General features: G+C 38.9%; 2 protein-coding genes across 3 annotated transcripts in view; both read right to left on the reverse strand.

Moving 5' to 3' along the window:
- Window positions 1–1,843: 1,843 nt before the first annotated feature.
- On the reverse strand, window positions 1,844–16,260 carry exoc3 (exocyst complex component 3). 2 transcript variants are annotated; one of them, XM_017707403.2, is made up of 13 exons: window positions 16,123–16,260; window positions 14,049–14,201; window positions 13,373–13,592; window positions 11,505–12,186; window positions 9,700–9,817; window positions 8,861–8,986; window positions 8,386–8,486; window positions 7,653–7,763; window positions 5,832–5,973; window positions 5,619–5,741; window positions 4,909–5,070; window positions 3,918–4,039; window positions 2,190–2,379 (listed from the first exon to the last, which is right to left on the reverse strand). In XM_017707403.2, the coding sequence occupies exons 2-13, from the start codon at window positions 14,190–14,192 to the stop codon at window positions 2,190–2,192; spliced, it is 2,241 nt and encodes a 746-aa protein (XP_017562892.1). In that variant the 5' UTR covers window positions 14,193–14,201; window positions 16,123–16,260. The 2 variants fall into 2 exon arrangements, with proteins under 2 accessions (XP_037403597.1, XP_017562892.1); XM_037547700.1 differs by lacking the exon at window positions 16,123–16,260 and having other exon boundaries at window positions 1,844–2,379; window positions 14,049–14,192.
- Window positions 16,261–19,724: 3,464 nt separating this feature from the next.
- ahrrb (aryl-hydrocarbon receptor repressor b) overlaps window positions 19,725–27,383 on the reverse strand; it is a 57,558-nt gene continuing 49,899 nt past the window's right edge. The window contains exons 7-9 of the mRNA XM_017707402.2: window positions 25,444–25,577; window positions 23,512–23,696; window positions 19,725–21,195 (exon numbers count right to left, since the gene is read on the reverse strand). Coding sequence (XP_017562891.1) covers window positions 20,211–21,195; window positions 23,512–23,696; window positions 25,444–25,577 — 1,304 coding nt within the window. The 3' untranslated portion in view covers window positions 19,725–20,210. The remainder of the gene's footprint in view (window positions 21,196–23,511; window positions 23,697–25,443; window positions 25,578–27,383) is intronic.

Genomic DNA, 27,383 nt, shown 5'->3' on the forward strand with positions numbered 1-27,383 from the left:
CAGGGGTTATGACGTCTACAGCGCAAATGTAACCCTTGGGGGTAACTTCTCTGCCATGGATGGGCTTTAAAAACGTTTTAGACCAAAACCTCATGACTATTGTAAATCAGTATCTCAGACACTGGGCAACGTATAATACCTTATGCAGTAGCTTTCTGTGAGGCAGATTTTAGAGGCATTTAACACTTCAGACGAATGGTTGCTATTACTGCCGCCGCGGATTCTGACTGTAGCATTTCACATCAAACCACTCTGACCACATTTGAGTCAATACATGAGGCAGAAATTTCGAAAAAATGGGTGGAATTCCCCTTTAGTGTTTTATAGCTGAGGTCGTCATATTTTGTCATGCTGAAAAATAACAATGATGCAGAACTGTAAACTGCTGTCCAAGCCCGGTGTGGTGCGTGACCGCTGGGAGTGTGAGAGAGAGAGAGAGAGAGAGAGAGAGAGAGAGAGAGAGAGAGAGAGAGAGAGAGAGAGCGAGAGCGCGCGCATTTGATCTCCAACAGGCTGGGCTGGGCTGGGCTGGGGGGGCAGCTTCACAAACCGGGAGCAGAGGCTCCGCCCCATGGCGTGTGTGGAATCCCGAGGTTACAGTCGCTGACGTGTGCGTGTGTGTGTCGTTTGCGTGCAGGAATCAGCTGCTGCCCTGCATCCCACTCACAGCATCCAGCTCGGCCTCGCTGTCACACACATGAAATGTGAACCTATGAGAGCGAAGTGATGCCCTGCCACACACGCATACACAACCCCCCCCTCCTCCTCTAATCTCATCCTCCCATCTACAACCCCATCCCCCCGTCCTGCTGCACTCACACCTAACTGTTACTGAAGTCGCACTGGGTGACCTAAAACTGCAGAGATCTGCCTCCTCTCAAACTGATTATTACTAACAAAGCTCAAAAAGACTCGTTTCAATTATTAATCTCAAATCTCTTCCCTTTTGTCTAATCCCTGTTTATAGATAACGGTATGTCATAGTGTCAGAAATGATGTGAGCAAGTCTATCATATTAATAACTCCACACTAGGGCTGAGCTATTTGGGGAAAACACTAAACTGCAGCTTTTTGGTAAATATTGCGATTTACTGCGATTATTTACTGGGATTTTGGGTTGTTCGGATTGGTCTCATGCATCTACAGGCGATTCACATCATTTGTTAAGACATTGTTAAGAACACAGACTGTAATCAAAATGACAGCTCTTATGATCCCTGAACTGCACCCTTCAAACTGCAATTTTGGTATAAAAACAATTGATCTTTTTTCTCTACTCAGTTTGAGGCAAGGGTGTGACAGTTTAGGCATGGTACTTATTGGTAGCTATAAGATTCCATTATTTGTTAGCTACACTGGCCTCCAGAGCAAAACTAAACAAGCAAACATTAGACACTAAACATGTCTTGGCTCATCTACATTTAGGCTAAGGGGAATACGGTGTAAATTTCCTGACCAAACCAACACTTTAAAGCCACCCTGTGTGTGGGAGCAGGCCAGAGTTCAGCCAATGGGTCACACAACCCAGCCTGGTTTTATGGACAGTGCCGCAAAGACATTCAGTCCTGCAACTGTGTATTAGCAGCCACCACATAAGTGGTGTTTGTACTGTTAATATAAAGGTAGAACCAATGATCGATGAGTCTTTTAATATCAGAATTGGCCTGAAATGATTGCTCCCACTCTGTTGACAAAGCTCTGACTTGAATTGTAGTGTCTAATTTAAGAAGTGCTCATGCTGAGTGTGATACTCATCAGTGGATGCGATTGGTGAATGACTGAATAAATCATTCAGTGAAGCATCTAAACAAGCAGTGGTTCTGCAATAATTACACTGAATGACTGTGATTCGATTCTTTTTTTAATGAATCAAACAGAAGCAGTGAAATGCCAAGGAAACCATCATCAAATCACGCCATCCCCAACATTAGGAGAAGCAGGAGAACGTTGAAGTAAGGAAGGTGAGGCATGATTTTAGTGTTTTAAATGCAACAAAGACCGCTAGGAGTTTTCTGTACATCAAGTACTGTAACCTATAATTGTAAACTCTGTCCTGTTGCCCTCATGAGCAGCTGTCCCTTCAAGAGCAGACCACGGCACATCCTAAAGACTGTGAGCTCTCATCTCTCTTCCTGTAGGCCTGTTAATCTGGTGAATTCCCAGAGGTCTCAGGTCAGTCCTTGCGTGGGTTATTTCAGCAGTTTAGGTACAGCCATGGCGGTCATGGATGTGATGGTTGGAACGGTGATGTCTCTGAAGACGGGTGTGGAGTTGCTGGAGGAAGAAGGTTTACTCTGGCTCAGCGTCTCAACGATCATCTGCCTCATATCACGAGTGGCATCGCCCCGAACAGCCAGCAAGGCCACAATGTGCTCCTCCCTACCGTGAACACAAGAAGACAGCGAGACTGGCTTTAGTCACTTGGCCATACACATACATATACAGGCATTTATGGCAGTGCACTGTGCTGTATAATAAAGAGGCACTCAGACCACAAAAGACTCATTATGCAAAAGTTTGAACACCTCCATCAAATTACCTATTCTACTGATTTTCTATGTGAAAATACGTTAATACAGCCTCTACAGAGAACATAGACAAATACACCATTATACTGCACAAATTCTATTTATTTGCTTATTTATTTAAATAGAACCTGAAATACTAAATGTGCCATAACTTTTGCACAGGCCACACTTTGTTTTATTTTTCTTCCAATATGTTAAATTCAGCAAATAATACAGTAATTGTACATTAATATGTGCAGAATTATGTTCTCTTTAGAGGACGTGAACATATTCACATTATTCAATGTCTAAGAAATATAAGTTTGAATTATTTAACACTACATGTATACAGTGGTCCTATTCAGCATATCTAGTGTAGTGTCCATTTGTGCTGGAGGGGGTTTCACAGCCTTAACGCCTCTTCTCACAGACTCCGAAAATGGTCTTAGCCCTTATTACATATACCTAATAAATATCTATAACAGTAACTACTTATGGCAAAATGTTTTTACAGTAGCTTGTAATTTTGTTAAATTTGTGCAAGTAAGTAAGTAAACAAACACAAGAATCAATCAATCAAAATAAACCTATTATAAAGCTAAAGCATGGACACTGCATTTTAATCTCGCCTGGTGATATATAATGAGAGAATGCAACTACAGGTTAAGTTAAATGACCCTTATTAGGCCCACAACGGGGAAATTTCACCTCTGCATTTAACCCACCCGTGAAGTGAAACACCACATACACACTAGTGAGCGCACACACACTAGGGGGCAGTGAGCACACTTGCCCGGAGGGGTGGGCAACCCTATCCGCAGCGCCCAGGGAGCAGTGGGGGGCTAGGTACTTTGCTCAAGGTCACCGCAGTCATGTACTGTCAGCTCTGGGGATCGAACCGGGAACCTTCCAGTCACAGGGCCGGTTCCCTAACCTACAGCTGACTGACAGTGGATCAAAATTCTGCCCAGACATGGCCCACTTATTTCATGCTTTTATTCGTAGATTTTATTTGTAAATGTTTCAAGAAACAGGATGGAGAAATGAATTTCATGTATATTTGTTTAAAAAACCAAAAAAAAACCAAAAAAAAAAAAAACACATCCATGGCCCTCAGTCATAACTTGGTCACAAGCCACTTCTGAAAGTGTGAACAACTGTAGAATGAGCAAACAGTGACTACAGCATAAGGCTGCTTCAAGGTCAATTTGAAAGATCAATCCCATTTCATTAACATCTGGGTTCAACGTTCAACCATCAATACTCATCTGACAGGAATACTGGTGACAGACACACAGACTAGACAATGAAGACCGACTCCTGCAGGAAGAGCAAGAAAACAGAAGAGAACTAACAGTCAAGAGTGTCGGAGGGTCAACTGAGGGTGAACTGGCCTGATGGTGAACTGACCTGATGTCTGGGTATTTGGAGACCAGCGTGGACACTTCCAGAAAGAGAAGAGTGGGATCGGTCAGCTTGAACACCTCCGCGATGGCAGTGATGGAGCCACACAGCCAGTCTGTATCTTCTCCCTGAGAATTATAAGTTTAGTTTTACTTATTACATTAAAGGCAAGGTGTGACAACTTGAGTTGTCAGTTTCTGAGTATATGATGGGTAACACTTGTACATTTAGAACACTGAACAGCTGAATCATATAAAAGATTTAGACCAATTAAAGGAGCCTTTAAACAACAAAAACAACAACCAGATCAGTGTATATTAACTGCATAAACTGTACAATAACTGTATAGATGGTTTAAAGGCAGGCCCTAATGTCATTTTGATTTTATTTATTCATTTTTAACAATTGTTTTTTTCTCCTTAAATAGTTTAACATGTACTCATACTTTTTCTAGGCTTTGACATGTGGCATTTCTGCTTTCCTGCTACATTTTGTCTGGTTTCATTGCAAACTTAAAAAAAAAAAGTACTGTGATATATATTGTATATTGTGAAAATGTCTTCAAGTATTAGGACAATGTAATTTGCCATTCCGCTCACCATTATTAGAGGCACTTATAACCACTCCAAGTAACTTATTAACAGCCTAATTAACATGAACCAATTAACAAAATAAAGCACATAAGTAGTAAAGAAAATTACAGATAGCACAGATCCTACTAGGTATCAGTATTAAGCTGATATCAGAAGACGCTGCTCGATCGGATATCAGAGGGACACTTTTAGGTGCTCACCTAAAGTAAGTAATAAATAAATAAATAAATAGCTCATTTTAAAGCTTAGTCAGTTTTTAAAAGAAGAAACACTGGATCAGTATCAGAGTCAGAAAGGATAAAGCAGTATTGTCATATCTTTAAACGGAACTGTGACTAAGAGTTAATGTACAATGCAAATCCTCTAGGGGTCGGTTTTCTCTACACAGATTGAAAGTAACTCACAGCAGAGAGCTTCTTGAAGAGGAAGCTGAACTGCTCGGCTTCTTTGATCATTCTGTCCGCTCCCTCCTTCCTCTCCTCTGCATTTTTAAATGTGATGCGTTTCTGCATGATGGCCTTCAGGTACTCCACCACCACCCGCCGATGAGCTTCGGTCGTCATCTCCTACACACACACACAGTTTTACTTTGCTTTACAATACTTTACAGCAGTGATTTGTAAATTATTCTTTCTTGTTGTGTATTTTGAAGCAGCTCTAACCAAAAAGTACATCTAACTTAGCCCATATCTACTAAATACTAATAAAATAAAATAACACTAACTGCAACACTGTCTATAGCGTGGTGCTGTCAGTACTTCATTGTATTCATCTGGCATTTTTGTAAACCATTTATTGTTTAAGAAACTCAAAACGCATAAGACACACTGAAATAATTTATCCATAGATATTGAAATGATGTTTTACTAAGTGCAAACATGAATGTTGCAACCGCATTTCCCTAGTGTGTCCCTTTCAGGGATTTTCATTAGAATTATTAGACCAGAAACAGTACGATCAACACTGGGTTTATACCTCATATCACATCAATAAAACTGGCAAACATAACCACAACGCATACTATACAATCATCATCTAAACATCTAAAAACAAGCCTAAAATCTTCTGTCTGTCCTGTTTTATTACAAAACAGAAATATAGATGTCTTACATACCTGATTATAAGGCTTCTTGATCTTGGCAAAGTCATTGAAGTAATCCTCCACCGTCACACAGATGGTGTCCACCGCATGACAACCAGTTAGCCACTTCCGTGTCAGCAGCTCACTCAGATGATGCTGTTCAACAAACAAGATCATCATTTGAGTATATTCTGTAAGACTGAAAACAAAAGGTGGCCAGCAGAAATGTTCTAAAACGTTCCCTACCTCCAGATCTAGGAAGACTTCATCTAAGAGGAACTGGCAGCCCTCCTTAGCCACCTCATTCAAGGTCTTCTCTATTTGCGCGTCGTTTTGAGTAGGCTCTGTTGACTGTGAGTACTTCCGTTTCAGACTGTTTATGGACTCCCTAAAAGAAAAAAATCTCTTGCATGTCACTGTGTATGAGAAGAAACTGGGATAAACTCAAATCTGCCAAAGCCACAAACCCTCTTCAAAGTTCTACTAGTTACTGCTGAATGTTCAGTACAGGCTACCTGGTAGCTGGTAGCTGTATCGGTACCTGTAAATCATGTGCTAAAAAAGACTACAAGTTCAGCAGTACTTAAAATTTAGAAGAACACAGAGGAGTATATCAGAAACATTTTTCCCTTTAAAAAGGAAGTGGCTTTATAAGATGTTCAGTGTAGACGTTTTGTGCCAATTCCACTATGTGTCATTGGTTGGTAAGATTTAACCCAACACAGCAGAAATCACGGTGAAGGTTTATAAGGTGAAGGAGCTTCCTAAACTTCTCAAAAACATTAAACAACGGTCAACTGAAATGTGTTTCAGACAAATCAGCACTGTTTCGCAACATCGTACTCTGGTCAGACTAAACAAAAATAAACTCTTTCCCAATAATTCAGCTCCTCGTGTTTGGTAACAGAAGTGTTGGTCCTAAGAACAGCAGTGAAGTACAAGGGTGGGAGCATTATGATATGGGGCTGCTACTGTGCAAACACTACTGGGGCACTGATGTGAACAATATAGCGAAAATACAATGTCACAACATATCAAGACATTTTCTTGATACATATCACAATATATTTTTTCGGACATCTAAAGTGTTATAACAAAAAAAGCCAGTAGAGCCACATTTAAAAAGTACTGTTAAAATGCCTGACATCCTACACTGCAAGTCCAATTAGAAAGGACTAATTATGCTTCCTTTGTAATCAAACAAGCAGTTGTTTATGGTTCTTAAGGTACTGATGATAACCTTGATATACTCAAAACGCGTACTGTGACATACTGCGCCAATTTATCACAATGATGATGAATACTGTCATATTGCCCAGCCCAAATGGGGCTTTACACACCATCGAAGAAAACATGAATGGAGTGATGTGCGAAAATTTCTTATCAGCCAAGAAACTGAATCTGGGGAGAAGACATTTCAACAAGACAACATCTTTAAATATACAGGCAAAACATCTTAAGGCTGGTTTCTAAAGGTGCTTGCATGGCCTTGTCAATCTCCTGACATGAAATCCATCCCAATTTATAGAGGCTTTTGAAATTGTAAGTCCATCAAAGGGACCCTTGTATCCTTGGGGAAGAGGAATGGGCTGAAACTGAACCACAATGCTGTAAAAAGCTAGTCTTTACTTACTGTAGATGTCTCAAAGCTGTAATAACCAACAAAGGCTTTGCAACAAAACACCAAATGTTATTAATTTGTGGTGTCTAAATACTGTCAAGTTAGTTCTATAAACACATCTTTGTTTATGTTTATGAATGCACATTTTTGTGTTCATATTTATAAATACAAAGTAAAAAACAATGTGTGTAAATTTGAAGTGTATGTATGGAATAGAAGTATATTAAATAACAAAAACAAAAAGTTCAAAACTCCAGATAAGGACAGCACATGTAAGGCACCATGTACATGCCTCAGCAGGTGTGAGGAGTTGTGCTGTTTTCCCTTGACTTGATGGAGGAAAAACATTTATAAATAATGGTGATTGGCTGAGAGACATGTCAATCATAATTTTGCAAACTGATCAGTAATCAGTGACAACTGCAAAGGCATTTAATGTAACTTACTTAAAAGTCTGACAATTATTAATGATGGCGATCATGTACTGAACGTAGCACTGTGGAAGCTGTCGGTCCTTCAAGTGCTCCTCCTTGTAGGCAATTGCTTCATCCCTGTACCTGTAACACACAAAGAGGCACAGGTCTTTATAAACTACAATATTGCAATAGGCCTATTTTCCAAATACATCATGGTATAAAATGATGGTTTCAGTTATATGCAAGTACATTCATAAAATCAGTTAACCCACGCTACAGGATGCAGCTATGCAACAATATAACTTACAAACCTGGCACAACTTGTTTTGAGTGGAACTATTTTGTTATGCGTCACTTAAAATAACACCAAAGGGGACGATATACAGTACTGTTAATGTTAACCAGACACAAAACGTTTCCAAAATAAAAAACAAAAAATTTTTTTGTTTTTATTTATTTTGAATTATCTTTAAAATCTATTTGAAGCACGCAGAAAGGGACATACACTTAGCAAAACCACAAAACTTAATAAACTGGACCATCATTACTCCATTAGTTTTTAGGCAACATTTTATGTTTAACTTAACAATGCTAACAAAAAATACAAATAAATAAATAAACAAACAAAAATTTTCTGACATTTTATGACAAGTAATGAAATTTGAGAATGACACGAAGCATTCACAAAAAGTACAAGTGAGGGCATGTGTGTGCAGAAAAGGTAAAAACATGGGAGTTCAGCAGTGATATGATCTTGTCTTACCTCACTAGGAATGAGGTCATCTGTTTCAGACAGAGTCTCAGCACCTGCTCTTTAAAAACCTCATTGATCTGAGCTGCCACTTGCAGGTTCTGCTCAAACATCTGGGGAAAAAATAGAAGGGAGGGGGAGGGAGAGGGAGAGAGAGAGATTAGTTTTATTTATCAATTAATGTTTTTGAACAACCCATGTGTGTTTAATCTGGATAAACTTTACAATAGGCTAAAGTGTTGTTTGCAGGTCAGCATCATGAACCTCAGCAGTTCTTGCTGAAACAACACAAGTAATACTGTGCTAGATGATCTAGGACAACATCTACATCTGCTTACAGAGTGAGACAGGCTATGAGAAACGTGAAATTTGAATGTGATCTGGGCCTGGCAAATAGTTTCAAAAGATTAGTTAAGAATCAGACCAAACTCGATGTGACTGTGTGTCCTGTTGGGTTCGAACACTGTGCAGATTGGGGTCCACGTACCTGGAAGACAATGGCAGGCAGGGTTGTCTGGTAGTAGCCATCCTGATCTGCCTCTGGCTCTGTATCCTTCTGCCAGTCCTTCTTATCTGTTTCCAGAGCTTTCCTCAGCCAGCCCGTGATGTTAGACTATTAAAGCAGAGAATGTTTTGCACAGAGCTGCATGTAAACACTTTCATATCAAACACAGTATATTCTAAAGCGCCTTTTTCACTGTTGGATTAAATGCTCCTGAGTGCGGAAAGTACCTGTTCCAAGGTTTGATATGGAACACTTGGCATGGCAAGCTAACAGAACTGTTTGGGTGGGATGGTGTACTCTGTAATTGGCTTATGTCACTTTGCCACACCTCTCCAATGTCATTTAATAGACAATAAACAAAATTTAATTCCAAATCTTTCACCCTCAACATGTCTCCTGATTTAGCAACACATAACCAACATCTACACAAGGCCTATTTTCCCATACTAGGCCTATAGCCACCAGAGCTATGCAGTGGGGTGTAACAGTTATGCATGAGTATGTGCGCGTATGTCAGCAGATGCAGTGGGACCATTCACAGTCAGGGATGATTGGTCTAAGAAAGAACGATTTATTGATTAGGATCATTCACAGACAGGGTGGTCTCAAAAAAAGTCGGGGGGGGGGGGGGTCTTACAACAAATGCCACAATTATGAGGATCGATCACAGTCTGAGGGAGATCTCAGATATTGCCATTTAATGGTAGCTTAATTCCAACAGCACAGTAGTAACTGTGCTTTACAGAGGTAAATTTGTAAAAATGTCTGATTGAGTGCTGGACTGAGTTGACAGTGTGAAGTATGTCAGACTGTGTACTCACAGTGAATGTTTGCATGTATTTGCCAAGTAGAACATCCACCATTTCTTGAGGCAGCAAAGGCTCTAACTGCTTCACGTCACACTCAGGATACAGGTCTGGATGGCCCATCATCTCCACACTGGAACACAAACATACACACACATATGTGAAAGCGTGTCACAGGTATAATTATTAGTAATGCACTGAAATTTTGGCCATCAACATGTTCTTTCCTAAATGTGGTCAAAAAAGCACTTTCATTTTTTGACTGAAAAAATTTTCAATATTTAAAAATAGTGTAAAAAGCCTAAATATGCCTTCAACCAGCTTTCAAAATCTAAGACTTACCAAATCATTTTAATAGTCCTTAAAAACACTCTTCCCTTTGCATTTCACAAAGCTGACAGCTTTGTGCTTGTCAGCTTCTTATTCAGATTTCTCTGTTCCACCTTAAATTGCAGAGGAGTTACATTCTAGCACCTGAACTTCAGCCTCATTCACTTTCTTAATCCAGTCTTCACTGTTGCATTCGAACAGTTTGAGCAGCAGCAGACCATTTGACAGTTATAATCCCTGTTTATGTCAAGTATAAAGAGGAAGAACAACACCCAGGATTATTTACATATTGTAATAATTTTACTTTTCTTATTTTATGTGAACTGTTTTCATTTATTTTCAGCTTTTTTGGTCTGTGTTTTGGTTTCAGCCAAGAATGTTCATTTCAGTGTATCATTACTCATTATCACAGAAACCTCCATGGAGCCTTGAGCATTCACCATCCCAATCCCTGACTGGGATTGTGTACTCCTGCACCAGGGGCTGCATAAGATATAGTTTGTTAACGGTCATCACAATCTTGGCATTTCCAATACAGATCATGCAAAAATTATACACGCAGAGACTGTTCTCTAAGCTGCTGGTGTGTCTGAAAAGTCTGACGCACCTCTTATGACTATTGACTTAATTGTTGTTCGTTGCACTCAGACTGTTCTGGTCGGCCACACAAGGTCTTTATGTGTAGAAGCAGTAGTGATTAGTTCATGAACACACTGACGGCAGCTTCTTTATCAGTATAAGGGTCAGAGATTATGCAATCTGGCTGGGAGTGAAAACCATCCTGCATGCAAACAGCCAGATTTCATGATATTTCCTACATATAAGTTTGATTCTTCAATTACATGGTCACCTCCATGGATCCTAATCAAATCAGCATTGTAATTATCTTGGGAGTTCACACACAACTGTCAACATTAGTTTAAAAAAAAAAAAAAAAATCAGTCATTTCGTATTTTTAAATTTTCAGGCTATTATGAAGACTGCAACTACTAATCATTTTAGCAACTGATTTATCTATGGATCATACTTCAGTGAATTGACTAATTATTATCTGTTGGTTACATCAAAACCGATGTGCAATTTTGGTCAGTCTGAGACAAAGACTAAAAAGCTTAGACTCAGAGAGTAGCAACAAAGTTACAACGGCAGTGAAGCTTCTGCTCAGAGCTCTGAGAATTTAAAATGAGCAAATAAATTACTGTAGTAACCATGCGCTCTGATTGGTCAGTCTCATTTTTACCCTGTCTGCAATACAAACCATGCTTGCACTGTTGAAACCTTTACGCAATGTCACTGTCCATCAGTTTCAGACATCATGTAAAAGATGGAATTAATATGCACAAAACTTAACTCAACTTAACCTGCTAAGCGTTCACACTTAATCAACACGATAATCATCAGTGACTGATCAATTTGTTGCCTAAATGATGCAAATGCTTCTTTTGTAATGCTATATCTCAAGTGTCTGCCAAAATTAGAGTCCAACTAACCTTTTGTATGTGTTGAGAACCCAGGTGAGCAGAGATACAATTTCATTAGCCTCCAGGTCCTCTGAAGCCAGCTCCTGAACACGTGCCGACAGTGCCCGGTGGTAGAGATCAAAGAACAGCTGGAAGGTGTTGTAATGTGGAGGGAAGCATTGGACCATCATGTTCTTCACCACAATCAGGTCGTCCAGCACGTACTTGCGTGTTATTTCCAGCAGCCGTACCAGCCACATCTTGTCTGAGTCCCGCGTCTCAGATTGAGTGCTCTCGATGCGGGCACTCACTGTGCCCTCCAGCACCTGGTTCATGCGGCTCTTCCATCCTTTGGGTCGGCCTGGTGGGATGAAGCCTGTCTGCTTTTTGCGGTCCAGCATGCGCCGGTCAATCTTCTCCTCACGCTCAATGATCCGCACCACGGACACCAGCATGGTGGGGTCGCGGCGTACCATGACCAGAGCCCTCTGCAGCACCATCCACAGCTGCTTTGCCAGTTCGTCAGACAAGCCCTGCACCTGGCCGAAATAGGCGCGGATTAGGTTCATGTCGTGTGTGTTCTTGCTGTCCATGCGGTATTGCTCATACATTAGGTCATCACGGGAGCACTCCAAGTCGATCAGCTTACGGTGTGCCTGCAGGAGCTCACCCTCCTCGATTAGACCATGGGTTTCGCGCACAATCTCTGGCACTGTTGGGGAGAGAGGGTGAGAATGCAGAAATTGAGTAATAAGAAAGCAACAAATATATTGTCACTGTCCAAAAGAAGTATCTCCAAAATTGCAACTCTACAAGAGAAGCATTCTTAACTTATAATGTGAGATAAGGTAGAGGTTTATTTAAGCAATTTTGAAACATTCTGTCAGTCCACTCATTATGAAATTTCATCATGAATGTGCTCAAGTGATAGAGAAAAATAAAAAACAAAACATGGAGACACTATTTTTTAACATTGACAATATGTAATAAAGTCACAAACATCTGACAGGCTTATCATCAAAAATAGTTTCACCAATCCAGCTCTGAGATCTACCTACCTTCCAATACTTAGCTTTAACCCTAATTGAGCCCACTTTATTTGTTTAATTATTGTCTTTGAAAGTCCTTGACGCTTAATGAGCTGTATTAGATTCCAGTAGGAGACGAGATCTGCAGGAAGCTAGATAACCAAGTGAGGGCTGATGACCATTGATCGAGTCTGTATTCAGACTGACTGGTCAAGAGAGGAAAAACCAGAAAACAAGCTAGCTGATTTGTAAGCATGGCACAGAAATGTGTTCAGTTTCAGCTTTAGCACAGCAGATAACAGTCCTTCAGTCCCAACATAATTTCATAGCTCTAATTATGGAATTAACCAAAAAAAGTCACCTATATTTTAGAATTTTAGGTGTACTTGCCCTGGTCCTACACTGTAAGAAATAAAGGTGTTGTGCAGGTACATTTTTCGTTCATCAAGGTACAAACAATGTAAATGAACCTCAAAGGTACAACAGTAGTTTTAGGGTCCAATTGTAAATCTTAACTAGGTTTTTCCAGGTGAAAAGTACATATTTGTACCTTTTCATAACTTAATGTTTTAAAACAAAATAAAAAGGCTGGAGACGAGACGGGGTGTGTGGAGCCAACAGAACTTAGAAATATAATTTCAATGGATTATGCTTCAATTATGTTTCTGACTAAAGATACCGAGATGTACCCTTGAGGGTACCACCCCAGTGACAAGAGGGGTACTGTCCAAGTTGCAGTTTTATACTATTTGATAAAGAACTTGATCCCTGCAAATCACAAAGTTTTGAGAACCTTGTGAACCTTTCTTTCATGTAAAGCAGACAGACATACAGAGCTCTTCAAAGTGCTCAACTGGTGCAAGGTTTCACCTGAGAAAATGTTTTTGAGATTTTCCACTGCAGAGGCCAGCTGGCTGTGCTGGACCACAGCATCCTTCACATCCTTCAGGTTCTCGATGGTGTTGATGCTCTGCCTCCAGTCCTTACTGACATCGGCCAGTGAGTTCTGGATGTCCTTCACATCACACAACGCGTTGTGCAGCTGAGTGAGGCCTGTTCGTACTCCATCCAGCTGGGACTGGATAGCAGCCTGTGAGAGGAACAGAACAACATTTTCAGCATGTGGTAACCCATTTTATTTTTACTCCACTTCAGATACATTTATACTGTCTGCATGATTTCCTGTACCAAAAACAGTCCTAATTAACATTTACATGACCATTTTCCAACCTGTTGTAATCCCTTAGAAAGAAACAGACAGTTTCTGTTACTGTGCCTTTATGACGGATATATGTCAATAAGCTCTTTTCTAGCTGGCTGTGCTGTTACGTAGTCCAGGCTGAAACACTCATTACAACTTCAGTGTGAATTGGAAGGGCTAAATTGCTGTAGACTGAATAGGATTATAAATGCAAACGATGTGATTTTTCATGACATCACAGAAATAATAAAAGTATAAACGGTCTGATTTTGCAGCTTAGTTTCCATATACAGACTATGTGGACAGGGGAGTAAACAATATATTTTGAAACCCAAATATCCTTACTTTAAGTCTGGCCTCTACAGATGCTTTCTTCCGTGCCTCTCTTCGTCTGTACTGCTCAACTTTGTCCAGCTGATCTGACCGCTGTAGCATTCCAGCCACCCTCTGCACTGCCGTATCAACGGCCTCTCTGTTTGTCTCCTCCATGACAGCAACCTGCACATAAAAACAACCCAACAGAGAAGGGTGACGGTCTTAAAAGACAAGCCTCCATCTCAATCAGCTTTGTAGTTCCAGTTGAAATCAGAAACAGTTGTTTAAACTGATACAGAGAACACCAGGCAAAAATTTCTGTGACAAGTTCACATCACGGAAGCTATTGCTAACAAATAAAAAAATAGATATACAGCTGCAAGCAGTACAAAAACAGATTAAACCACCCTTTATTGCAACATTATTGCACTGGTATTGCTCCTACCGATTAACAGACAGGTGTCCCTTTTCACTGAATAAATCTCCTTCATACTTCTGATGGTTGATAACGATAATAAATAAAACAACCATTGATACATGGAAAACATGGAAGGTATCTCAGATATTTATATACGCTTCTGGGAAGGTTTCACAGTAGATGTTGTAACACTGCTTCAAGGATTTGGGTGTATTCAGCCACAAGAGCATTAGCGACGTCAGATACTGACGTTAACTTATCCCAAAGGTATTGGATGGCGCTTCATCGTTCCAGAGAACACAGTTCATCTGCTCCACAGCCCAACGCTGGGGCTTCCCTCTACCTGATGCTTGAGATTTGGCCATGACGACCTTAGGCTCCTCCGGAGCATCCCATTCTATTGTAAATCATTTACTTTGAAGACTATACAAGCTATGTGCACAATTAAATACCCATGTTAACAATGCATGTCCCTTACAGTACCTTAAATCACTAATTAGAAGGGGTATCTGAATATGTCTGGACATACAGTGCTGGGATCAGGCCTAAACCCTTCACTATCAACACTCTCTGATGGGACCATGTCTAAAGGGAATGATGCTCCACTAGAGACTTGATTTAAGGGACATTCTAAAACATGTAACATGGTTTAACGTACTAAAACAACAACTCAGGAACACCAAACCACTCTCAATGACTACCAGTCATAAGTTCTCTCTGCTGCTGAAAGGATGAACATGTGATACAAAAAGAAAGAAATAATTTAATCAATTGAAATAAACAATGGGTTTTTTATTAGTTACGGTTTTTGATCACAAGCTCATTCTTTCAGTAGAGTCCACTTACTTATGGCCAGTAGTAAGTAGAGCTGTGCAATATGACAACAATTATCATTATTGTAATAAAATGCATCACAATATGCCACAACATGCTTTTCTGTACATCTTGTGGACTGAATACAAATATCTGAATTCATAGCTTTTGATAGTATTTTTAAAATATGGCTTAGTTTGTCTGTTGTAACTTATGTCAAAAAATAAATATACATGTTTATTGTAAAATGTCTCTTTAGTTAAGTACCGTGATATGATATTCTGTCATATCGCCCACCTCTAGTAGATGGTAAGAGAGAGAGGTTTGGTGGTCGTAGGATATCGTTTTAGTACATTTAACCGCGTTAAGCTTTTTCATGCGCAGCGTTTTAGAAAGCCCCTCGATTTTAGGGAACAAACACATGTGTTGCGCAAAACGCTGAAAACGCTAAAGACGTTCAGTCTATTCTTCAGTATGTCCACCCCACATTTGGACTGACGGAGGCTAAGTCTCTGATGAAGTGTCGGTAGTGGTCAGCTGGCTGGCTAAATTAGTTAACTAGGCGTTAAGCCATGTCGCTCCTGAAAAGGACTGACCACCTTACTGCCGTCTCTGGATTCCAGATATTGAGAGATTTACAGCTGGTTTGACCTCCAAAGAGCTACACCCACAAACCAAAACAAACTGGACCTGGCTGCGCTAAGGAAATTAGCACCACAGCGAAGCAAAGACGAGCACTAAAGCCAGCAGCGGGCAGTTAGCTAAGCTAGCTGGCTAACATTAGCACAGAAAAGCGGCACTCTTCCTCTGACACGCACTGGTTTTACGGATTTGTGGTGAGGCGAGATAAGAAGCGAGTGAAAACTCATTTACCCAGGCACGGCTATGTCCCTAAAGACTCGGCGTCGCTCTTTTCTGTGTTAATATCATTTCATTGTTAGCGATGTTTTTCTCTCGACTTCGCCTCTCAATCTTCCTGGTTGCTGCCCCGCCCAACAACGGCTGTACGCGCATCGGCGCGGTCACGGCTGCGCTGGTTCTGCGCAAACATTCGGCGTATGATCATTTAGATTTTTTTAATCTATGAATCTACTTATTTACTTACTAATATACACTATATACACTAATAACATTCAAATCATATAATTGAATCTACACTATTTGTCCATTTTATCAGGCCTCACCTACCATATAGGAGCACTCTGTAGTTCTGCAATTACAGAGTGTAGTCCACCTGTTCCTCTGTATGCTTTGTTACCCCATTTTACCCTGTTCTTTAATGTTCAGGACCCCTACAGGACCACCACAGAGCAGATATTATTTGGGTGGTGGATCATTCTCAGCACTGCAATGGCACTGATGTGGTGGTGGTGTGTTACTGTGTGTTCAGCTGGTGCGAGCGGATCAGGCAGAGCAGTGTCTATGATAGAAGAACTACAAGGTATGTTATGGTAAGTGGAGCTGGTAAAATGGACAGTGAGTGTAGATACAACGAGGTGGTTTTAAAGTTATGGTTGATGGGTGTAGATCTACTCACTTCCTTTAATATATAACATATATCCCCAAGCACACAACCTTCTCGAAACTATTTCTCAGGCATCAGACAGTGTATTCATTACCAGTTCATGTAATAACTTTCTGTGAAGGAACTTTTAGAAGTATTAAACTCTACCGACGTCTGGTTCTTATCACCACCACTTTGAATAATTCTAACTTTCTCTGGAACTGAGCATTTCACATAAAACCACTCTGAACGACTGTTTGCCTCTTAACTGTTTAATTAGAAAATTTGCAGAAAGTTTGAAAAATTGGTGGAATTCTCCTGCAAATGCATAGCTACTTTTGAGCCTTTGACTATGTATTTATGACTACTAAAAATAACAACCAAAAGCCCTGTTACTTCTGTTGACAGTGATTATCAGTTGAGTGTTTCAGATTTCAGTTTTTGGCCTATCTAAATTATGAACTGCACTTGGAAACTCTCACTGCTAGTGTTGAGGAATTTGATTGAATTAGCAAATGTGTTTTGATAAGTACACTAAATATTAAACATTAAATATGTCCTTATTAGGGGGCAGTCATGGGCTGGAGGTTAGGGAACCAACCCTGTGACTGGAAGATTGGCAGCTCGATCCCCTGAGCCGACAGTACATGACTGAAGTGACCTTGAGTAAGGCACCTAACCCCCAATCTGTTCCCGGGTGCTGTGGATAGGGCTGCCCACCACTACAAGCAAGTGTGCTCACTGCCCCCTAATGTGTGTGCATTCATTAGTGTGTATGTGGTGTTTCACTCCACGGATGGGTTAAATGTGGAGGTGAAATTTCCCCATTGTGGGACTAATATGGGTCTCTTAATCTAATCTTAATTTATTTCATGTACGTTATCTTTGATGTGGCGGAAAAGTTTTTACAAAGCAAATATATAATAAATAAAAATCTAACACTAATACTAAGACTAAGAAAATACATTATATCAAATCTGTCATGACTGCATAAATGAACAACAGAGACAAAAATAACAGTTAAAAAATAGTTAATAATGGCATGCATAATCAGATCTTGAAATAAGATGATACTTTCCCAGGGGCAATGAAATATTTTACTTCATACATTTCAAAAATACCAACACAAAAATACAAGTTTCAGTGATTGCTGCTCAGCAGCTAAATTGTGTACAAAAGCGTATGTGAACCATATTCAAAATATACTGCAAAATGAGCTCATTGAAATCATTAAAGGTAATGCATACAATACAATTCATTTACACTACAAAATGAGAGACTTGATGAAAGGTAATTAACAGTCAATCTACAGGTAAACAACACAGATGGACCACAAAAGTGTGCTTGTAAACCCAACAATATCTGTAATGAAAATCTTATAGCTGCAAAATACTGTTGTATGTTGATATATTTCCTTTCTGATCCTTATTATACTTAAAGGTACTTTGACTAACACTGAGAAGTGTAAATACACAGCGTATATATAAAACAGCAAGTTAAACCTGTGCCAGCTAATTTCACGGAACACAGTGCATAATTTTCAAACAAATAAAAACATATAATCAAACACAAAACAGGTAATGGAACCCCCATCAAACTCTCATGACTAACACTTTGTTCATGAGTTAAACTTTTCTATTCAAAATAAGCCTTCTAAGAAAAACCCAATCCAAATCTATCAACCACAGTGACTGTCACTGTATCACCTTTAATTAACATACCAAGCGAAAGGGGCTCATATTAGACATAAAACGTAATTATGCATAACTTATTTTTAAAACAAGTGTGATTAAGACCAAGTAACACTTCTTAAGTAAATAATTTCTTTTTTCTACATGTTATATTGGCATGTCATCAAAATAATACAATTAATTTTTCCTTTTTGTGGCCTATAAAGGTTCTTTGCAACACAATCTAAAGTCCCAAACCCATCAGGTTAACAAAGGGGTTCATATTACATCATTACAAACATTACATGCATACATTTAAAATTCTACTTTCCACATTATTAAAAAAAGTGCCAAAATATAGAACTACCCCTTAAAACAAGGGTTACCACAACACCTGCTTCTGGAATGGGGTAAACCTGAGCATTTAAAGGAATGCTCTAAAGTTTTTCAACTTTATCTCTATCTCTAGCACACAAAAATGTATGACAGAAGTCATTAGGCACTTGCTGAACTCTGCCAGTAAACTCTCACAATGACTGCAGAACATTATGGAAAGCAAAAGTAAAGCGCTTTTCCACTGTGTTACTCTTAGACAGTTGAATAAAACGTAATTAAAACAGGAAACTTATTTTCACTTAGAAAATTAACACAATTTGACCAGAGGCACCCAAACCTTTGCATATGACTGTATATACACACATACATTAGCAGTGCGACAAAATAATGTATTATGTTGTATCGTTCGATATGAGCCCAACACAGAAATTGAACAATACATTCAACAGACCAAAGCAAATGAAGTACTTACTTTAATACTTATTACAATTAAATTGCATGAAATATGATAAAAATTAAACAAGCAAGCCCAGAATGAGAGCAGACCCTCCCTCTTCTATAAATATTGCTTCCTTTTTAGCTCAGAATTGAGAACACAGAGAAAAATCATACTCCTCTTAAAAGCATATGAGCTCGCAGCTAGCGCATTAAATATTGTACCATTAACATACGGATTTTTGGCACTTCTAATTTTTTCTGTATCAAAAAAACTAATCAAAATATTACCATATCATTTTGAACCGAATTATGATTTTTGTAAATCATTACACCCCTAATAGTAATATATTTCACATGGTTATTCACGGAATTCAGCAAGTGCCCAAGGTTCAAGGATGTGCATAAAAATTGCTGTCCATGGTACATTAAGCGGTTAAGATTAAGTGATCCTTATTAGTCCCACAACAGTGAAATTTCACCTCCGCAATCTAACCCATCCGTGCAGTGAAACACCACATACACACTAGTGAAGACACAGACTAGGGGGCAGTGAGCACACTTGCCCAGAGCGGTGGGCAACCCTATCGGCAGGCCCGGGGAGCAGTGGGGGGCTAGGTGCCTTGGTCAAGGACACCTCAGTCATGTACTGTCAGCTCTGGGGATTGAACCGGGAACCTTCCGGTCACAGGGCTAGTTCCCTAACTTACAGCTGACTGACAGTGGATCAAAATTCTGCCCAGACATGGCCCACTTATGGTCCAGCCCTATCCGGGGTGCCCAAGGAGCAGTTGGAGGTTGGGTGCCTTGCTCAAGGGCACCTCAGCCATGTACTGTCAGGGGATTGAACCGTCAACGTTCAAGTTGCAAGTCCGGTTCACTAACCTCCAGCCCATGACTGCCTCCAACAGTAAAACATAGAAGTGGTAGATAGAGATTAGGTTGAAAAACACTGGCATATTCCTTTAATCTAACATTTCAACTCCGAAAGGAAGCAAAACAATAAAATAGGTAGATCATTGCATATACAAATATGGATTGGATTTGTGCACTACTGCATTCATGGTACCATTTTCTCCATTTCTTTCTGAATGTACTTGAATGACATCATGGCTGCCGTTGGTCCAAGGCGGAGAGTCCATGGGCTCTCTTTTGATGGAATGGAGAAGACTGTGACTCCTGAACTCGTAGCTCAGTTTGTAATCTGGCTGCATGAAGACTTTGGGTTCTGTAGAGCCGTTAGCATATGTGTGGACATCAATACAGTTTCCTTGGTTACCGAGAAGATCAGAATGAGGGACGTCTTTGTTGATGACGCACTTTAGAGCCTTGCTGGGGCCTGCATAGAGATACTTGTGGTGGCCATTGAGGTTTGGGCTGATACCAGCCACCCTGCCACTTTGGCATGGGCTATAGTGGTTATAGTATTCTCCTTCTGATTTCACCTGGTGTCCCTCATTGAAGGCCATGCTGTAGCGCCAAACCCCATTCTGGGACATGGTGGTGTACCTACTGCAGCCACTTTCTGAATCAGAGTCTTGCTCTGTTTTAATAGCAGTCTCAGGTAATAACAATCCACTATAACAGTCGTTATGTGCTGTGTACCTGCTCTCATTCTTCCCATGCCCACAGTAACCATCCCTTTCACCATGTCCATAAAGTTTACCCTGTGACCCCACAGGCGGAGAGCCTGGAGAGCTGCAATATTTTCCAGATTGTGCGTGCTTGCTTAACTTGCTGGAAAAGTAGCCAGTAGGCCCCATGCGTGCATCCCATGGACCGTCTGTATTATGCAGTCTAGAGACCCCCATGGAGGACAGGCAGAAGTTGAGGGGCTCGTCCTGGCCGTAGTAGTTTTCGCTCCTGTACTGGACACCGTCTTTGGCGAGTGCCACACATGAATCGCTCTGGCAGGGGTCCCTAGAAGATGAGGTCGTCCAATTGACCAGCAGCATGTCACCGGCATCACATTGGCCATGTGAAATACGGTGCTTCTTCTCACTACAAAGGGAGGGTAAATGTAGATGATATATATGACAAGCTCCAAAACAGGCATGGGTCTAGTTATTCAAATATACCATTTACAGAGATGGGTAGGACCTAGTTATATTTGCCCAAGTACACACACTTAAAGGAATAATTCGGTGAAAAATGTAGCCAACTTTCAACTTATTCCAGATGTAGTCATTCAGCCCATACATGTACATTGTACATGTCCAAATTATTGCTATTTTAGTTTAGAACTGGAGCTATGAGGCTAACATTGCTCTTGGATCAGATTTCTCCATATTTATGAAGATTATTGTTACAAATACTGATCAACACTCTGACTAGTAAGGCCATTTGTGAATAGAGGCACTGTTGTCTAAAGTGACTGCCCACCAGTTTCTTTTTATAACTCACAGTAAGTCATACTGTACAACATTAACAAGTCAGTGTGACCTTAATCTTTAAACTGTTACCCCATTTTTGCCTGAAACGACATAGCCAAAGTAAAGGGAGTGCTGCTTCCACATACTTTGGTCTCATCTGAAAGGTAACACTCGTGTTTTTTCCCAACCATCATGTTTAATTCATGTATGAATTACGGGCACAGAGTAACTGAAAGAAGGAGTTTATTTCTGCCTGACTCATAGATCTCTAAACTGATCCCTGACTCTTGCCATGCTATCAAGTCTACATTGTGGATATATGATGTCTCTGTGGATAGCGGCAAGGCTTTTAATATGAGGACCCATGGATTTGCCAGCATTTGTTTATTCACTGCTTACAGTTCATAAAATGGTTTACAGGAATCAAGTTCAGAGATTTCAAGCTTTCTAACAGTATATTGCATCACCTTGATGATATTGCTAGACGATTTGATGCACAAAAATAATTTATAAAAAAGAATTGAACGCTTCGACAGAGGTACCAGTACGGTGATCTAGAAAAGGTTAATAAAGGTCCAGATGTGGTTTGAGTGGGTTGAGAAAAGTTTTGCTAATGAACTTTATGGAAATGCTTTGGGCTATGTGAGTGACTGGTTAGTTTTAGTGTTTGTTAGCAATGTTAGCTTCCAGTTTTAAACTAAAGAAGCAAAATTTGGACTCTAAACATGTTTCAGCTGATTTACTATTTGGGGTAAGTGGAAAATTTTGCAAGTTTGTTTTTTTCTGGCCCTTTCTGTGTTTAATTTCATTGTGGTACATTGGTGACAGCATCTGTAAAGTTTTGCTTGGTTACACCTCTGACTTTGGAGCTTTTGTATAAAAAAAAAGAATAAAGAAAGAATAGAGTCTAACAAATGTCAGGTCCTATGTTGATAAACAATGGATTTTTACGGCAGATGTCAGTAGAACTCAGTACCAAATACTCTTTTACCAACTAAATTTGTATTTCTATTTGTCTTTTTTGCAAAGTTACTTTTACTTCTACCTGAGACATTATTTCACCAAATTAACAATACTGTGAATGCAGGTTTGTTTGCTTTAAACTTTGAGCATTGCTACTACACTGTAAAAATTGGAACAGGGCAGAAGTGTTTTTAATGTTTGAACTGATGTAAAATTAGAAGTGAGCGATAGGGCAAAAATTTAATCTCATGAAACTTCATTAAGTTTTCACAACACAGGATGTCATGTATTTATGATATTTATTTTGACTGACATTTGGTAAGTTGGAACAGTCATGTCGCATAAAAAAACCATGAATATGATTATTTGTTTTCAACATTTCACATTCTGCACTGCACTAAATCCTATTAATAGGACTTATTTTACTCCTTTTGTATTCATTTTGTATGCATTCATATTGAAAAGCACATTGTGATGTCATTTATCACTATAATGATAAATATTGTCATATTGCCCTTTGCTTTTGATCATCTAAACTACAATATGCCAGTGACAGGACTGCAGAAATTGTGGGGACACAAGCTGCTACAAAATAAAATGGCTGTATATAAGCATTATTGTATGAGGCAATTTCTTTTTTTAATGACATTTGTACAGTGTATGTGGTGCATATCTCTTGTAGTGTGATTCCATTAGAGTATAACAACAGAAATACTTTGTTGTGTTTGTTTAAAACCATAAATATTTAAATAGCAGGAGTGGTTACAATGCCCATCGCTAATCCAAACCACAGTGCCTACACTGTGATACAGAGGGACATCCAGTTTATTTGTACAATGCAGGGTCAATTGTCATGACCTGAACATGAAATACAACCCATATATTTGTAATCACTATAGACTGTAATAGTCAAAATTAGATGTTGCAAATATACAGTACATGTTATAATATAATAATTATGTGAGTGATGTGAAGTGCGAACCTGCTGTTGGAGCCTTTCTGTTTGCTCTTTATCATCATGTTCTTCATCTTGAGCTCAGTGATTGAGGGTAGAACGAGCGGTATGGCCATGCAGAACAGTGCCAGCTGAGGGGGCAGCAGAGCACCGGACTCACTCTTCCGCTTCTGACCCTGCAGGAACTTCAGACTGCCCTGGAACTGCATGCTCTATAACAGATTTTTATAATAATAATCTTTTTAAAATACCAATATGTATATTTTTTGTATAACAGATGTTTTTGTTGCGATAAGAAAATCTCACTCAAAATTTTTACACCACTTGATATATATTTGATTAGACAAGACACGTGTGTTGTTGAAAGTTTGGGACAAGAAATTAAAGTAACGAGTAACAGTCTGAGGCAAGTACATGATGATTTAGACACTAAGAGGGCTATCAGCCTTCAACCGATAATCAATATTATTAAATATCACAATCTATTAAAAAGGGATTTCTATCCATTTTTCAAAAAAATTCTGCATAACTCAATGGTTAGGATAGAAACAAAGTCATTCAAAGTGGTATAATTTGCAATGCTCCATCCTAGAAACAGAGTAAAACATGTTCACAGTGATGGTGATGGGAACACTGAGAGGTTTAATGCCTGTAAAAGCTCCTTCACAGAAGGTTATTACATGAAATGGTTAAGAATACACTGTCTGATGTCCATGGTGTTGTTTTATTATAGTTTCTCTAAAACCTTTTAGCCTAAAATATATTTTTAAAGACACATTCACTGGTCGATAGATACCTGTAGGGTGCTTTAACGCAAAGTAGTCAACAAAGATACTTTTCCCCCCAGATTTACCACTATTTTACCACAATCAACATTACATATAAAATCATAAAGATGTGTAGGTTCACTGCTGGTTTTGGACAGTAAAATAACATGGCTATTTTTGTGTTGTAGACACAGTGACCACTGGAATCTATAACCACCACTGTAAAGAAAAAAGCTTCTCTACAGTGAACCATTTCACATCAAAATACTGTGAATGACTTTGCTTACATTTTAATGATTTATGCAAGTTACATTATGCAAAAATTTCCATGAAATAAGTGCTGATATAATCAAATTAACCTTCTTTAATTCACATGTGCCATGTTTTATATAATTATGTCTTTATTTAACAATTCCCTCTGTATAATCATTCTAATCTATGGTTAATTCAAAAAGATGTGCAACAGAAAAGACTTAACCATCACCTTTACAAAGACAGCAACATCAACTAATGAACTGCAGCAAACATACTTTGAACATCACTTGGAAAGATTGTAATGTTTATTATTTCAATATATAGTTTAAATTTAAATTCAGAGAATGCTGGGTAAGATAAAAAATTACTCTCTCTTGTAGAGAGTAAAATGGACAAGCTTGTTAAGAATAAGGGTGTTAACACACCTGTGGGACAATATTTTGTTTTCTAACCAAATAAACACAGAACCACTGGATGTTAACAGTATTACATGCAGTCTGTGCAGAAAGTAGTTGTCATAGAAGTTACTAAGATGCTAGCCCAGATGGTAATTATGTGATAAGACTCTGTAACACACTCAACATAAAATACCAAACTGCATTTGGATATTGCAGTAATTATGCAGACAATTATTATTTGTCTAAATTTAGATTATCATCCACGCTTAGTAGTTAGAAGCTTCCATTACTTATCTATCTTAGCCTCATAGCTCCAATGCAAAGCCTAAAGAAGGTAACTTAAGACACCAAACATTTCTGGTATAAAGCTGGTATTTTAGAGATCAAAGGTTTCCTTACAACAATGACAGAGAAAATTCTGGTGAAAGTTGCATATGTATTTACTGAGATATCATACAAAGACAGAACAGTTGCCATTTTAGGAAGACTGTGGTGGAAAGGTGATTACTCTACTGTTCATAGATGTTGCTGTGACTGACCAGGAAGCCAGATGTGCTGTCCAGCAAACAGCGAACTCGAACGATGAAGCAGCGAGAGAGGAAAGGAGAGAGTTCAGGAGGAACACCATCCGGCTCCTGAGCGCTGAACAGACTGCCCACCATAAAGTCCTCACCTACACCACCAAACAGGCATACAAATCACAAATAGGCAATAAAGTCATTATGACATGCGACATGTACACTGCTGTTCAAAAGTTTGCAGTCACTTGTCATTCATTTTTGTTCATTTATATATCGCTGTTGGTGGAACAGAACCTCATATCTCCAAAACTTTTTCCCAAAAAAATCTGACAGCAGCCATATGCTAATATATGGTCTATACAATGTAACACTGCACATCAAAAGTTATGTTTTAAGAGTTGGAAATGAATAGTAATACACTGTAATGATGTATTTAGACTAGAGATGACAATAACACTATTTCCTGAAACTTTGATTATCCGTTTGTGCCATTATTGATATTTTTTCCTTAAAGGGCCCTTTTCATGGAAATTCACATTTTCCTGTATTATAGAAATAAAAGATGCAGTAAGTCAACATTTTTTTTTAAATGTCCGTACACTTGTTATCTATGAAAACCAAGCTGCGAAACTAGCCTGTGTTGAATTTGTTGGTTCTGGGATGTCATATATTTTGTGATGTCAATGTATTCACATCCATTTGTCTCTTCAGTCTACAACAGTTTAGCCTTGCCTATTAATGCTGAAGTTATAAGAAGTATTTCAGCCCAGACTGCTTTTTGAATGAGGCACAAAACAGAAAAGCCAATCAAAATAGAGATCATTTACATATATCTGTCTATTTAAGAAAGGTCAGAAAATGGTCATGAAAAATGAATGATGACTGTTTTGGTGCATAGACCCATACAAATGTCAGAAGTGGACCTCAGGTAGAGAAAATAAAATAATAAAATGTAAATGTAAAAACTACTGAAACTGCTCAAACACTACTACCCCACACAGAGCCACACAACATCACACACATAGAGTGTGAGAGTGTTTCAATCTAGACATGTTACAGGATTGGATCAGATTAACTATTTCTTTTCTTCCTTTCTTCCTTTTCTTTCTTTTCTCAGTTACTTTAGAATCATCTACAGCTCTGTCCATCATTCTGCACACATCTAAAAATCATTTTACATTACATACATTTATCTGAGACTAATTTTATGTTTAATTCTGTCATTGTGGTGGCAAACAGGGTACAAACTTCATAAATAATTCAAGTGGTGAAAAATGTAGCTTGTTACATTAAACATCAATAAAACTGTAAACACCAATAACAAAATGACCAAAATCTAAGCTAAAATTACAAATAATTAATTATAAAGCATTTACTTCAGTCTTAAAATCCCTTAATGTTTAATGAGTAACAATGATACATCTTTTTGCAACACATGAAACTGTCAGTATTTTTGCCAAATTAATCAGATATTTAGACACAAGACATTTCACTGACAATGAATGCGTATACATGCATTTAATAATCTGATAACTATAGAAAATCAGATTTTGTCAGTTATCCATTCAATGGAACTACATGTGCTTGTGTAATCTGATAATAGGAAAACCCCAGCTCTACACGAGTCAGACAGTAATCAGATTTCTGCTTTTCAACCAGCCAATAAACTCTAATAATAAGCTAAATTTTTGTTACATTATGTCACAAACATAATCTAAAACTCATCAAATTTTTTTGATGAGTCACTTAAGTGAAAAATCATCTAGAACATGAAGAATATTTAAATCCTTCATTTCATGCATGTAGTTGGTTTTATTATTGTTCAAAAAGTGTTTTGTTGCTGTCTCGCGGCTGCTGTGTTACGCTGTTTGCTGCTTCTGGTACAGCAGTCTCTTTTCTCACATGCACAGACTTAGAAAGCTGAAAGAAATCAGAGTAAGACTTTACATGTGATGAGA

Source organism: Pygocentrus nattereri, chromosome 19, assembly GCF_015220715.1.
Source record: "Pygocentrus nattereri isolate fPygNat1 chromosome 19, fPygNat1.pri, whole genome shotgun sequence".
Lineage (NCBI taxonomy): Eukaryota > Metazoa > Chordata > Actinopteri > Characiformes > Serrasalmidae > Pygocentrus > Pygocentrus nattereri.

What these genes read in the sequence shown, in the direction of transcription:
- exoc3 (XM_037547700.1), bottom strand. Translation starts at nt 14,192, where the DNA reads ATGGAGGAGACAAACAGAGAGGCCGTTGATACGGCAGTGCAGAGGGTG. An exon ending in CTGTAGAGGCCAGACTTAAA is followed by an intron (nt 13,593 to 14,048) that starts GTAAGGATATTT and finishes TTCCTCTCACAG; the next exon opens with GCTGCTATCCAGTCCCAGCT. An exon ending in TCTTCAAGAAGCTCTCTGCT is followed by an intron (nt 4,040 to 4,908) that starts GTGAGTTACTTT and finishes TATAATTCTCAG; the next exon opens with GGAGAAGATACAGACTGGCT.